This window comes from Melospiza georgiana, chromosome Z (assembly GCF_028018845.1).
Source record: "Melospiza georgiana isolate bMelGeo1 chromosome Z, bMelGeo1.pri, whole genome shotgun sequence".
In the NCBI taxonomy this organism is placed as follows: Eukaryota; Metazoa; Chordata; class Aves; order Passeriformes; family Passerellidae; genus Melospiza; species Melospiza georgiana.
Genome location: NC_080465.1, coordinates 81704766 through 81719972, shown reverse-complemented (window position 1 = coordinate 81719972; position 15207 = coordinate 81704766). Strand labels below are relative to the sequence as shown.

The following is a 15207-nucleotide window of genomic DNA, read 5'->3' as shown; positions in this document are numbered from 1 at the left end:
TCCAAGCCCTGTCCAACCTGGCCTTCATCCCTTTTAAACATGAAATTTTCTTCCTCTTACTCTGTTTTTTTTTCCCCTGTGATGTTCTGAAGAAGCAGAATCTGAAATATTCTGTCCACGCTGTATCAGGGTCTATATTTCTATGTTTTCTGTTAACTTCAGATCTGAAAAGAATATAAAGGAAAGCTTCTAAGAGAGCACAGCATAAATTACTTTGTTTTGTGTGTTAAGTTAAATATAGTCTTGTAATTTTCAAATATGCATAAATATAAAATTAGGTTTAACAAAGTCATATTTCAGATATTGTGAACATACTGCTACACAGAGCTAGAAAATTCCCATTCCTCTGTTGTCCCAGGCTCTTTACCTGTTTAGCATTTTAATGTGATGTTTATGATCAGAAATAATATTTTCTTTTAAAATGTTTTTAACTTGAGTGTGTTGGAAGCATCAGCCAATACTTAGCTCCTAAAGGAATTAGGTGCCCTTGCAGCTGAAAGGAATGTTATGAACCTGTAACATGGGGTTGGCTTTCTGGAGGATTTGCCAACACACAAGAGAGCTTCAGGAGGTTACTCGGGCCACATAATCATGTACATGTGTCTCTTGGACATCATGACCTTGTTCTCCCTGGTGGAAGATTCAGATTAATCACTGGTGTTTTGGCCATATCCCTCTTTTCCTAACTATTGAGGAAAGATGTAATGGCAGATGACAGCCATAGAGGGATGAGGTAGTAGAAAATGAAAAGCACTAAATTTTAAGAATGGAAATCTGATGAATTTTAGTTTCTTTAGCATGTGATGATAAATGTACAGTTGTTTCAGGGTTTTTAAAAAGTTTCTTTGCATGTTACATCTCTGGTTAACCACTTGAAAAACTTCATGGTCAACATCATTCATTTTGATAAGAACTGTGGGTGAAAAACATGGTGATAAAGGGTTACTAATGTAACATGAAATTTTTGCTAGGAAGGCTGCAATTATAGTACTTTTTATTATAAGAACTCTCTCAAGCTGCTTAACACTGAGTGGCATTAGTCCCCTTGCCTATGACATGGCAGTAATTGTCCTGCAATTGTCCTAATGAGGGAGCACTGGTTTGTTACATAATCTGACTGTATATTTACCTGTGAAGAAAAGTACTCATTGGAAGGCTTGAAATCTTGTAGGGCTAAGAGTACTTGAAATTCTTTTAACTGGTTATACTTTAGTATTTTGCATTCAAATGACTTAGAAGTTTTTATCATTTACACCTTGAAGCTTGATGACTAGAAGACTGGAAATTAAGCTTTCTTAATTTTTCTCTTTACTTTAAGAAGCTGTATTGTATTTAATTTTTGATTTAGGCATTAATTAAAAGAGGAAATAAGGATTTACCTTTTTTAAAGTAAAACTTAATATTTTTAATCTGTATAACTCAAAGCTTTGACCTGTTAAATTTGATTAAATGCTTAGTCTCTGTAATAAAATTTCAAGATACACTCAAAAAAATTAACTGCTAGGCAGGCATTTGGGGTGAATCTAATACTGTGTGATTGGGAGGGGCTGCTTCTTATTCCCTTGGAACGAATGTATGAAGAGCCCAGATGTCATAAAACATAGAGGTTTGATCCTTTCCTCTGGCTTTGTACTCCAATAATGCTGAGTCTGCAGCATCTCTGTTTCAGTTCTAGTGCTTTTCTTGGTTTTTTCCTGTTCTGTAATACACTCCCATGAGCAGTGGCAAGGGTATAAGGACTAAAGGATTTGCTGGAGAGGGATGAGGGGAGTCCTTTATTCCTCCTCTGATGCTCCTTCTCCTCTAATCAGTATTTGGGCATGTAGCTGGTCATTTGGTTTCACCAACACTGCTGTAATTAGGAACAGGAATTTCAAATGCTGTGGTTTAGTATTGGAGTTAATTCTTTTCAGTGCTGTAAGTGTGAAATGACTCTGCATTTGAGTCCCAATCATCAAAGTTTAAGCAATGTGATAATGAGAGTTTTTTCAAGCAGCCTCTGGGGACATTGCATTTGCTTTATACATTATGCCTTATTACTGGAGCTGTAAATGCAGAACGTACAATTGTGTAATCAGAGAATGGTTTGACTGGAAGGACCTTAAAGCTCATCCAGTGCCACCCCTGCCATGGGCAGGGACACCTTCCACTGTCCCAGGTTTCTCCAAGCCCTGTCCAGCCTGGCCTTGGATGTTTCCAGGGACCCAGGGGCAGCCACAGCTGCTCTGGGAAACCTCTGTCAGGGCCTGCCCACCCTCACAGAGAAGGATTTTGTTCCAATATCTAATCTAAACCTACACTCTAAAATAGCCTTGTTTATTAAAATATGACCAAACCTGTTATTGTTGTTTTCTCTGCAGCTGGCCTGTGGACCGTGTTCACGCTGGGTGGGGTGGGCAGCAAAGCATCGGCACAGGTGGAGCAGTGCTCTCCTCTGGCCAGCCAGAGCCTGCTGCTGCTGCTGGTACTGGCCAACCTGACTGACACTCCAGACACCCCAAATCCCTACAGACAAGCCATCATGTCCTTCAAGAACACACAAGGTTTGTATCTGTTCTTACTTCTGAGCCTGAGCTGATGAAGTGGAGTTTTAAGACGCTGTGATTGCTTAGAGCTTCTCTTTCCAAGATTTGTTGTCCTTCCAGCACACCCATGGAAGAGCAATAATAACATGTTTTTATCAGGGGGTTTTGAGGTGGAGTTCCTCAGCTGCTGGGACTTTGTGATGGGGGCAGAAGGAGGATACTTTATTCTTCTGACTTGAGAAATACTAGAAAGCTTCATAGTCCTGGTCCAGTTTACTTCCTGGACTGGAAGTTTTTGCTGACCTTGATGATACTGTGACTCTATACTTTCATAAAATATACATAAAACTAACCTATAAGTAGATTGATTATCCAAGAGCCTGCAGGAGTCCCCTAAAAATTTGTAGCACTTTTTGTCCTGGAGTCATGGTCCTTAGAGAGAAGGTAAATAAATAAACTGGTGCCTGTATAACAGCCAGGGTTTGCTGACTGTATTCTTTTATTTCAAATGTAAGAAAAATCATTTAACATAAACACTTCCATGAGTTTTGTATGTATGAGAGGTTTCAGAGTTGTTTTGGTGCTTGTCTGGGTTTTGAGAAGGCAGGATCCAGTCTTGTGTCAGGTAACTGCAGGTGCCATGTGGCACTGACTCACAGAGGGTCTTATTTGAACCCAGGAATGCCCTAACACAGCTTGTGCTATCTAGAGAGCTCAGTATGCAGCCTGTGCCTTTGGAAATGCCCTCCAAGTCCAGCCATTCCCCAGCACCGCCAAGGCCACCACTACCCCTTGTCCCCATGTGCCACATCCACACAGCTTTTAAATCCCTGCGGGCATGGGGACTCCACCATTTTCCATGCGTACTTTATCCACACTTAAATCTCTGAACCTGAGCCATGTGGTTTTACCTTTCAGTGGCTTTGTGCAGGTTGGCACTGTGCACAGGGCTCAGGAGCTGTGTGACAACCTGTGAAGCCACAGTAATATCCTGAGTTATGCACTTTCTTCTGGGGAGTTTTTGTATTCCTTTGTCCATTAAGTTTTAACCAGGTTGAGCTCTAAATTAATTCACCATTACCTATGAAAATTTATGGGGTTGTGAAGGGGGAGGATTGTTCTCATAAGAAGAATTCTGAGTCCTAACATGCTTCTTTGATTTATTGGATACCATTTACAGGTGGTTGAGATCAAATTGTTGATAAAGTTTTTGTTTTGTTCTGTCTTTAAACCGCAAGCTTTCTTTAATGTTGTATTTTGGTTGACTTTGTTTCATGCCACCAGTAGCCAGTAATGTATTTCATTAAAGCACGCTATACGTACATCATTATAAAATTTTGAAATAATTTATTTTGTGTCAAATGTAGCATGAAAAGCTATATTTTCTCTACATGTTTGTGTTGATGGAATGACTTATTGTTTCCCAGAAACTTGTTCCCGCTAGCAATACTCATAATTGAGCTTAAATTTGATTTCTGTGAACATTCTAAGGGGTTTGTAAGAGGAAAGTAATGTGGAAAAAAAGAAGCTGGTTGCAGTAATAATATATACTATAAAAGGAAAATTGGCATTTTTAAAAAATAAATTCTATAATTTAATTGGGACAAAACTAGAAGAATTCAGGATGGGGGTTTTTTGTTCATGGTCTAGAATAGTTTAATTTTTCTGTTGATCAGCTTACTGTTCTGCAGAATAATACAGGATAATGCTAGTGTTGCTGGTAAGTTTCTTTTATTCTGTTTAGATTTTTATTTTACTGGACTTTTTAGTATCCTTTAGTATCCTTTAATAAAACTGATAGTGAAATGCTATAAATCCCAGTGGCACAGCTTAAACGTTCACGGAAGTGAAGCTGCAAAGCCGAGGGGAGCTTCTCAGCTAATGACCTGTGGCACCAAGGACTGAGTTGTTCTGGTTTTGCTGTCTACATCCATGTTTTTCCTCCTGAAGGGAAATTCCTGCCCAAAGCAGGAAGATTTTAATCCAGCTGCTCCATAGTCATGGTCAGTAGTTGAGGAAGGCCAGGTTGGAGTCTCTCCGGCGCCCGCGGGTGCGTGGGTTTGGGACCGGCAGGGTTTCCCTCGCCCTGGGGCTGCGTCTCCGTGTGGTTCCCAGCTCCTGCAGGCAGGGGTTCTGTTTGCTCCAGGGCCTCCTGCTGCCTCCAGCTCAATGGCTGGAGCTGTCCCCCCTTGCCCTGGCCAAGAGGAGTGATGGCTCCCCAGCACGCTGTCTGCTGGGCCCCACAAAACCAATGGCAGCCAGGGCTCCTGCAGGGCTCCTGCAGCAATTCCAAGCACTTTTTCCATCCAAAGTGGGTGAAAATGTTGTTCAAAATACATGACGACTGCCATGCTTTTCTGTGTTGAAAGCTACTTAGCAAACTTCAATAGGAATATGGTCTTAAAATCATAGAACCACAGTGTGGTTTGAGTTGGAAGGGACCTTCAGGATCACCCAGTTTCAACTCTCTTGCCTTGGGCATGGGCACCTTCCACTATCCCAGCTTGCTCCAAGCCCTGTCCAACCTGGCCTTGGACACTGCCAGGGATCCAGGGACAGCCACAGCTTCTCTGGGAAACCTGTGCCAGGGCCTCATCAGCCTCACAGGGAAGAATTTCTTCCTGATCTCTTATCTAAATGTCTTCTCTTTCAGTTTAAAACCCTTCCCCCTCATCCTATGGCTATTTGCCCATATAAAAATTGTCTCACTCTCCACCTTCTTCAAAAGCCCCCTGTAAGTACTAGCTTTTTCTGTTTCCATGGGGAATTTCTAAACCTTAGGTATCTGTGCAGATGGATGTTTTTGTTGAGGCTGGTAAAGGTTCTGTGAACAGAAATCTGTTTATTTTCACTTCCAGCCCTGGCACAGAATGTATTGTGATTATGAACAAACTGCTGTTACTTTGAGGGATGTCAGACAATGTGATGTGATGTTTTACATCAGTTAACTCACCAAACTCTCCACCACACACCTCTAAAGTCCTGACACCTACCTTTCACTGAGATATCACAGTAATCTTGACCTATGCCCATCCACCCTTTCCACCAAAAGAGGGAGGGATGGGAGAGACTCTGCCTTAATGGCAGAGAACTAAACCTGTAAGTTTGATGTGCAGGGTTTGTTAGTTAATCACTGGTATATTGTTTCCAGAGAAGACTTTGTGTCTGCCCCCTTGAAGCAGCTCCTGGGATCACATTCCTTCTTAGCAGTGGAAGTGGTACGGAGGAACAAAATTGTTTCATGAAAAAGGATGAATGTTTTGTGCAGGTACTGGGGTCTTACTGAGGCTCGTATGGGAGGACAATCTTAGCTTTTTGGCACAACTGAATCTTTATGAGACTCTATTATGGTTTATGACCATTGGTAATAAGAATCATGGATGATTTTTGTTTCCTCCTTTCTGTGGTGTATTAAATATTTCCCTCAGAGATTTTGTAAAATTAACAAATAACTGAATGATAAATGTATTTGTTAAAGACTTTATTTTATTTCTTTATTTCAGATAACACTGCTTTTTCGTCATCAAATCCACATGCTTTCCAGATTAACTTTAACAGTTTATACACAGCTTTATGTGATCAGCAGAAATCTGATCAAGCCACTCTTCTCCTATACATGCTTCTGCACCAGAACAGCAACGTGCGCACCTACGTGTTGGCACGGACAGACATAGAGAATCTGGTGAGTCTTGCTCTGCCTCCTTTATTCTCCTCACCAGGGATTGTCCCTGTGAGCTTGGGTCTCACCAGCTGCCAGGGGCCTCTGTTCTGCAGTGGGAGCAATAGGCTCTGGATCACTCACTTGCCAGTTCTAGCTCACTTAAGCATTTTTGTTACATCATCTCAGGAGTGTGCTGCTGAGCATGTCGCTGCAGTCAAGGGTGGTACTGCTAACGCTACAAGACCATCTTGGATTCCCTCTTTCTCTGTGCCACTATCATGACCCAGGTCAGACCTGCCCACTTCTGATCATTATCTAGAAAACTGGTAGCAGATATCATTCCATTCATTATTTTATTTATTGCTTTTGGATATTCAGGCCAAAAAGTTGCACAAGCTGTCTCTGTGCTTTCAGGAGTAATAGCTAACAAAATGAGCTGTGACTGGACTAACATGCCAAATGTCTTACAGGGTTGACCTAAGACTGAAACTCCTCAAGGAGCAGCTCACAGATTTTATAGAAATACAACTGTAGTGCCTTTTAGTTGCTTAAATAGGATTGTGGTTAATGGCCAATATAGCAGACACCTGGTATGGTTTTGTAGGTTATAAATTAGCTTATGCTCCCCACTTTAGTAATGTCACAAACCACTTTAACAAATCTTACTTATTAAAAAGCATTCCTTTAATAAGATAATGGCTGTCTAGGGGAATTGGTAACAGAATAGAGGACCCTTTCCATTTTAATATTTGAAATCTTGCCAGGTAATTAGATCCCTTGCTTGTTTGATGGCAGATATGGAGTGAGTTTGGTTTCAGTCCAAGTCCTAGCAGATGTATTGCTAAAATCGGAGTTGATAGACACCACTGTTGGCAAACTGGGGTGAGATGGTGATGCTGAATTGATTCAAGACTGAACTCCTGTGTCCATGGCAGATTGTGTAGGCAAGGGCTGAGTCATTTCACATGAATTCCGTGAACAAATGGCCACGTATAATTTTTGGGGCTGCTAGTGTGTGATTTGACAAGTTAACAGCTGTTAACCGTAACAATTTGCTGTATCTTTAGACTCACAGCATATACTAGAACGGTTTGGGTTGGAAGGGACCTTAAAGCCCATCTTGTTCCAGGCCCTTGCATGTTGCAGGGATGCCTTCCACTATCCCGGAAAAGCTTCCAGAAAAACAGTGTGGTGCATCTGTCAAAATAAATCAAGATGCAGGTACTCAGATACTCTGCAGTGCAGGATATTTTCATATATTATCACCTAAAAAAAATAGTGAGAAAATCCCAGACATTATCAGCAACTTTAAACACTTGGGAAACACTGCAAAAATTCAGAAAAGCATCACTGAAAAGTCAACAGTATGTTTTTGTGAGTATTTTGATTTTTTTTTTCAGTACCAACATTTGAGACTTCTCTTAATTTGCTCTTCATGCTGCTTCTTTGTGATCTCTACTGACAAATAACCGACATCTTTGTTCAATCCTCTTTTTTCTATTGGGCCAGTAGATAAGGATAAGCAGCAGTCAACTGACAAGAGCAGTTTTAAATGCTCAGTAAGGCAGGCTGAGCCAGACCAAAAAGAATTGGGAGGGCTGGGAGGACTAGTGGACGAAGAAATCATGATCTCCTAACTACAGTCCTGTGGTGAAAAAGGACAATTCAGTCTTAGAGCTGATAATGAGATAAAGGGACTTGAGTACTGGAGCTGGCTTCCCTGTGTGGCAAGAGTGGTGCTGGTACACTGTGCACTATTCTGGTGTTGTACTTCCAGACTGTACTTCCAATAGTCTGTAACTAAAAATAGTTACAGACTATTGAAAAATGGATCCCTGTTGAGAAACATGGGAGGTTTTTTTGCTTTAAAGTTAGCAATAACACTGTGAGAGGGCTAGGAAGGTAACTCTAGCTGGTCAGAGAAGAGCTTGGGGAACCTTGGGATGTGTATGTGCCTTCATAAAGGGGAATCCTTCAAAAAACAGGAGTCTCTGCTTATGGAGAGGGATGGTAAGAATTAAAGCCTGGAGGTTTGATTCCCACTATTCAGAGATATGGGAGGAAAAAAAGTAAGGTCATTAATCCAGAGTCAAAATGATCTTTGAATGGGGGTGAAGGACTTTTTAGAGACATGTGGTGTAAATCAGTGGCCTCTTTGTGCAGAGGCAGTTGGATGAATGGGGTATAAGCTACATAGGTGCTGTGTGAGAGATCATGTCCACAGGCAGCTCAGAGTTCATCCTAAACTTTAGGAGGTTTTGCAGGTTCTTCCTGTTTCACTGCACTCAGTGCATCCCATATGTTGTACTTTCCCCTGTTTCAATTTTTCTCCCTTTCTGTGCCCAGGAAGCATCACCAGAAGGTGCTCTGTAACATTTCATAAGGATTTTTTGAAATGTGTCTCTGCTCTTTTTCAATTTTAGTGTAACTTGTAAGTTAAAGTTTGTTTTTCTTAGCTGGTATAACAGATACTGTCTCAGCTCACTTCCTCATTTGTATGATTCTCCCTCTGCCAGTTACAGCTAAATACCTTCACCCTCTGTTGGACTTTGTGTTTTATTGTTAATAAAGAACCTTTTTTTGCTTTTAATATAATTCTGCTTGGCAAAATGATTAGGATCTTTATGTGTCCTTCTTTACTTCATTTTTTAAAATAACTGAATAAATATCTGATGTTAGAGAAGTTTACATCTGGTATTGGGGATTCCTTTTCAAAGTGCTTGCAGGGATCCTCCAGAAAGTGGTGGGACAGATGAAACAGAGGGCAGCTAGCACATTTTTTGATAAGCATAGTGTTCTGGTCTGTGGATGGGAGTCTGTCAAGCCTTCTTCTGTTTGAAAGAGCAATGAGCACCAGTATTGCAAGTAAATATACCAGTTAGATTTCTGCGTGTAAGAAATGAGCTATTCGATGTGTTTTCTTTGGCTGCTGAATGGAGATTTTGTTGCTGTTCAACATCATTGGAGTGAAATAACATACATGGTGATGTATTTATATCAGCTGATGCTACAGCAATATTTTTTCCTGTAGTATAAATTTGTCTTAAGCAGGTTGCTGCTTGTATTTTGTTGAGTACTAAAGACAATCTATTTTTAAACTTTACTGGGGAAACCAGCCTTGGACTGGATATAGCACCTGCAATTTTCAGTCTCTGTTTTTACCTGCACTTGTTTTGGGGATTAAAAGTAACTTTTTAACGGTGGCTGTTTCTTGCCAGTTAAAAGCTGCTCCTGAGGGAGGAGAGTTAGTAGTGATGCAGTAGAGGCTGTGAGAAAAGGGTCAGCAATACAAAAGAAGTCGTGGCTCTCTTCTCAATATAAGGTTGGATAAAACCATTACGTAAGAAGATAGGTATAAAAGTTTTAATGTATGCATGCAACACACAAGTATAGAAATGTATTTTGGTTGAAAGTCTATATAAATTTTAATATAATTAAAATATTAACTGAGAGGATTCTTCTCTTTTGGAGGAATCTGTCTCTTCCAGAATCCTGCTGGACTCCTTCCAGGCATCTCTCAGGTTCTTTGAATTCTTTTAGAGACCTGAGACCCAGGTTTCAGACCCAGACTTCTTCAAGGAACTACCTAAAAGTCTTCCTCTTTTGAAGAAAACTGTCTCATCCAGGTTCCACCCAAGACTCCTCTTCTCCAGAGTATTTAAAATTTTTAATTTTCATATGATTAGAATTTTAATTGAATCTTTATTGTAACTTTTTAATAGAAGTGGTTGCTTGTTAACTAGTTTTTGTTTTGAGAACAGTAATACTTGTCCTAAAGATGTGTGTGCACCTCAGCAATCAGTATACAAAGGAAGAAGTGTTATAAGGAGGAAGGATTATGAAAAAGTGTACAAATTTATTCTGATTCCATCCAGAAATGGCACATAGGAGAGAATTAAGTTGCCATATGCCTCCCTGAGTTTTGTCCAGTGTGTAGATGGCACAGAGACTGAAAGAGGAGTGGAAAGGGAAATGTGGCCAAAGGAGTGGAGGTTTTGGAAGCAGCAGAGGTTTTTTTGGGGCAGGAGGACTGATTGCCATGGTCTGGAGTGCCAGACTACTCTTCAGTAGCAAGTGTGGAGCTTTAGTCACAGCACTTTGACATATTGGCTTGTAGGGGAATGGCTGCAATGTCTCAGTATCATGTATTTTTAAATGTAGTTTGTAGCCACACACTTGTAGGACTTGGAGCACTTGAGAACATGAATGGACTTTTTCAGTTACAATTAGTATTAATATGTGTACACAGAGGGGATATTTTGAGCTATTCTGAAGGAGTATGTTTTGCCAGAGTGGTTTATATGGTTTGACACAACCAGACTGAGTCACAATTATCTTTAAAGGTCCCTTCCAACTCAAACCATCCTGTGCTTCCATCTGGGATCTGTCTGGAAAACTAAGTTGTTCCAATGGTTACCTTCAGCAAGGCTTTTGTTGTTCTCACTGCAAAGTTGTAAATGCAATTCTTCATTAGTTTTATGTTGCTTCCAGCTCTATCCAGCTTATTTTAATAACTCTTGGACCTGGAAATGACAGAGCTTTTACAGTGCAAAGCTACATGCAAGTGTTGGAAATGGAAACAATTTGAATGGTGGACCAACACATGATGTTTGTCTCTGTCTCTCCCCCCATCCAACAAAAAGGGCAATTTTTTTTTCTATGTGCTAATTAGAAGTTCTAGGAAAACCTTGTCTTTACTCAAGACTGATATTCAGAAAGCACAAAGATGGTACTCTAGTTTCCAGTGGGGAGAGAGGTTTCTGAAGGATCCTTTGAAACGGCAAGGGAAGGATGTTTGCAACATGTAATTTTAAAAAAATATTTTATTTTAATATTGATTTAATATTAATAAAGATGTTACTGTAAGCATATTCTCCTTCAGCTTCTGTTGTCATCTTCTCTTGACCTTGACCAAAGCATGTGTCAAAAGGTTTTATGGCCTGCAGTATTCAGAGCAATCTCATTTCATTCTAATAAAAACTGGTTTAGTATGTCCCAACTGCTTCGAGGATGGTTGACTGTAAGAGAACATTTTGGTAACTTCAGAGCATTGTGAAGCACTTGGTGTCCTGGCTGCTCACCAGAATAGATTTCACATGATTCATCCAGCTGCCTTTGGCCTGTTTTGAAAAACAGCAAATTTTTAGGTGTCTAGAAGCTTCTTGGAACTGAGGGCTTTCTCCAGTTCCTTTTTCCAGGGCTTTTTTGTGATTTCGGCCTATTTCTGCAGCCCAGGGAAGCCACGTTGAACTGAGCCAGTAGAAAGCTAATTTTCATTTGGTAGAGAGACAATGTTTGCATCTGGATTAACTTTAGACTAGCATTCAGGTATGCTTGCTGTTGCAATGAAATCTCATTTTCATTATTATTGCAAGGCTTTGGCTTAAGCTGTTCATCCTGGTGGAAATGTTGCAAGACCTTGGGCTGAACTCTAATCATAATGATCAGTCAGTTCTCTTTGGCTGCATATTATCTAAAATTGGAAAAACAGGCCTCTTCTAGTCTTAACCAAACCCAAACTGGAGTTTTTTTCCTGGTATTGTCTTTACACACCAAAATGGAGTTTACTTTCATGTCTCCAAATGCCTCTGTTCACCTCAGCTTTGATGTGCTTGGCTAGGTTTGGTGAAGAAAGGCTTTTCAGAAGAGGCTTGTGGTAGCACAGATGGGTAGACACAACTGTTTTCCTGCTTGGACTGGTCAAAATCTTGTTTAACAATTCTCTTCTCCCTGTAGTGTAGAGAGGAGGACTGAAGCATTTGGAGGTTATGGTAACTGCTATGGCTGGGAATCTCATTTATTAGGGATTGAAATTCCATTTCTGACCACAAGAAAACACTTGTTTAGGCTCTCTTGTGAGACAGAATGAAGCAGATGGAAGGTGTTTGGACACTGTATGTCGCTGCTCAGGGATGGTTGTTTCCAGAGGGAGGAGTTGGTAAGAATTGTCAAGGGCAGGGCAATACATGGGACCTTTAGAGCCTTCTCTGTTTAGTGTCTGAGGTATTTGAAGACTAAACTGATACACCCATTTTTCCTTCCCTAAAGGTTCTGCCAATTCTTGAAATCCTGTATCACGTTGAAGAAAGGAATTCACACCATGTTTACATGGCCCTTATCATTTTGCTGATCCTCACAGAGGATGATGGCTTCAACCGATCCATTCATGAAGTGGTGAGTTGCTGTTTTGGTAAATAATCCTTCGGGTCTAAAAATAATCTAAATATTTACTTCTAAGAAGATACAGGGGCAAATCTGTTCCCTCAGCAGAGGCTGTATGAGTTCATCCAAGTTTGATGGCATACACATCTTTCTTTTGTAAGAAGAAGGAACCTGAAGACTGCTTTCAAAACTTTTTCCAAGTGAAATGAACAAACACACTCCCTCCTGTAGAGAAACTGCTGCAAATATCTCTTTCTCTGTCTTTTTTGGTGTTCCCTGTTACAAATTAGCCTAGTGATAGCTGGGCAGGCTGCCTCAAAGGTGCTGAATGTTTGCCATGGAAGTGGAGGGCCTAGAAGAGGAAAAAAAACAGGAAACCTTTTTTATTTTTTATTTCTCTTGAAAAACTTTGCTTAACTAGTGTGATGCAGCCTTTAGCTGGAGTTGTATTTTCCATACTAAATGTTACTTCCTTACTTGGCACTTCTTTTTCTGTCTCTCTGTTACATTAATTTCTATTTTATGTTGTCAATATAGCAGGAGCCAAATTTTTACTAGCTTTGATGGACCTTGACCATCTGTGCAGGAGAATACCTTGGACAATTATGTCCTAGTTTCCCAGCTTCTAAAGCTATGATACTACATGAGATATTTGCACTGATTTAATTTAATTTTTTGACTGAGACACAGAAATTCTCTTTTGGGGAAATTATTATCTTTGTGAATTATTTGTGAAATTGTTGAAATGCAAAGTGCTGAAAGCAAGTTTCAAGGTTCCTAAACAGAACTCTCTCCCAGGTGAATTTCCAGACCTACAGTATTTTTTCTCTGGAATTCCATATTGTTTAGTATAGCTTGTGTGTAGAAAGCAGGAAGAGATGATTTTAATGCAGTTTCCTGGGAATGCTTTTTTGGAAGCAGCTTTTAGGAGCACCTATAGTAACCATACAGATGACTGAAATATTTTCTTGAAACTTTTTCCTGCCTTCAACTTTGTGTGCCTTGAACCTGTACATGTGCACCAGAGGTGTATGTATGATGTGTATTTTTAGGCTCTGTGTCACAGAGACATTTATCCTCTCTCATAAACTGGGTTTGTGTAGAGTTGGAATTCAGCAGGCAAGGTGTTATTCCTGCCTCAGTCTCTTCCCCTATCACTCTTTGTTCATTTTAGAGGCTTTACCCAATACACAAATTCAATAAGTCTTTCAATAAATTCCTTACTGGATGAGTAAAAGTGGAAGTTTTCCCTAAAATTCCTTAATGAGAATCCAGCTGTGGAATGAAAACATAAATCAAGTTTTCTTGTCTGGTTTATCCTGCCTCTCAGCTCACCCTGCCAACAGAGTTGTAGTGTTCGCTTGCAATGTGGATATTGGTTTACTACTTGTATCTTAATAAAAACACAAACCCCACCTTGTTCCTTTAACCCTGCACTGATCTTTTTTTCAGTCGTGACTTTGCTTCTGCCACTTTCTTCACAGTTTTTTTGATTTTACTTCAGATGTTCAATAACTGCTTCTTTCCTCTGTGGTTGTGTTTTCCTGCCCCGTGGTGCCTGGTTCTATTTGTTAATAGCGCTGTGAGTCCAGAGTTTTGCTGGATTTGGTTCTTAGGTGGATAATGAGAGGTGGCTGTGAGGTGCTGCAGGCCTGTGTAGGTGAGCTTCTCCTACACATTCCTACAGATCCAAAGGAGGGAAATAAGTGTAAGGGGAAAAAAAGTTTCAAAGTCATACTTACAAATGCATTCTCCTCACCCATGTCTTTGAATTAATTAAATTGATGTTTTCAGGTATGAATGAGCAAGTTACTGCTCAAAAACTCTAGTATTAAGTATGAAATTAGTCTCATGCTTGCTTAGATATCCACATCTCCTAAAGCCTAAGAGGGTATGTTATAGGTCTGCAAAATGGTAGGAGTCAGAAAATCTGTGTAGGCTTTTCTGTAAATTCTAAGCATCTAGCATCAGTTTCATAAACCTCATTCATTCAAGTACATACCAGATTTTAGCAGTTGCAGCAGAACTTTTTTATTCCCTCCATCACCTGGGTAAAAGATGAAGAAAAAAGAATGTGCTGTATTTTAGATCAACCTGTTTTTCTCTCTGCTGTGTATGCTGTGTACTGTTCTTATAAGAGCCATGACTGTGCAGTTCATTTATAGGCTATTTTCCTTTGTGGCATTCAACCCACATTTATTTATTGATTTTTAGGATTAATTTTAGTGAGCAAAGTTTTATAAATCTGGTGATTATACCAACTGGTAAGGAGCTCAGGAAACCACAGAAACTCTTTTTGACTGCTGTAGGATGCTGAAGCATTTTTTATTTAAAATGAATGTGGTCTTAACTGCCTGGAAAATATGATCCAAATCATAGGTCCTGTCCCTGCAATTGGTTTAATGCAGTGGGGTCACTGTAACCACACAGAACTCAATTTCTTTCACTAATAATAACAATAATTATAATAGCAGAGTAAACAAGTAAATGTAAGAATTCCCCAGAGGGACAAATATTGGTGATCTTTTGTCTCTGATTTATAAAATTCTAAATAAAATTACATCATACATCAAAATAACATCATAAGGTATGTTAATAACATCATAAGGTATTTTATGTAGCAGTAACCTTATTGTGCTACTGTAGCACTTTATGCTGTAGTAAATGGTGATACACTGTAAATCACGATTTAACTGTGTTTATTTTTAGTGTGTCAGAAAATATCTCATGAGTAAAGTTGTGGGAAACTGAGAATCTCACTGCTTGGTGTATGTAAAACTGAGCTCCTGCTCTTTGCATCTTTGCAGTTTGTGCTCCCTAAATTGGAACTATCCAAGAGCCTGGTATTCAAAAGAATAA

The 15207-nt window shown here is 39.8% G+C and overlaps 1 protein-coding gene across 3 annotated transcripts in view; it reads left to right on the top strand.

Moving 5' to 3' along the window:
• The window catches only part of DYM (dymeclin), a 209406-nt gene that overhangs the window by 75438 nt on the left and 118761 nt on the right, over positions 1-15207 (top strand). For all 3 annotated transcript variants that reach the window (XM_058044202.1, XM_058044201.1, XM_058044204.1), the window contains 3 exons: positions 2361-2543; positions 6029-6207; positions 12235-12360. In XM_058044202.1, the coding sequence (XP_057900185.1) occupies positions 2361-2543; positions 6029-6207; positions 12235-12360 (488 nt within the window). The remainder of the gene's footprint in view (positions 1-2360; positions 2544-6028; positions 6208-12234; positions 12361-15207) is intronic.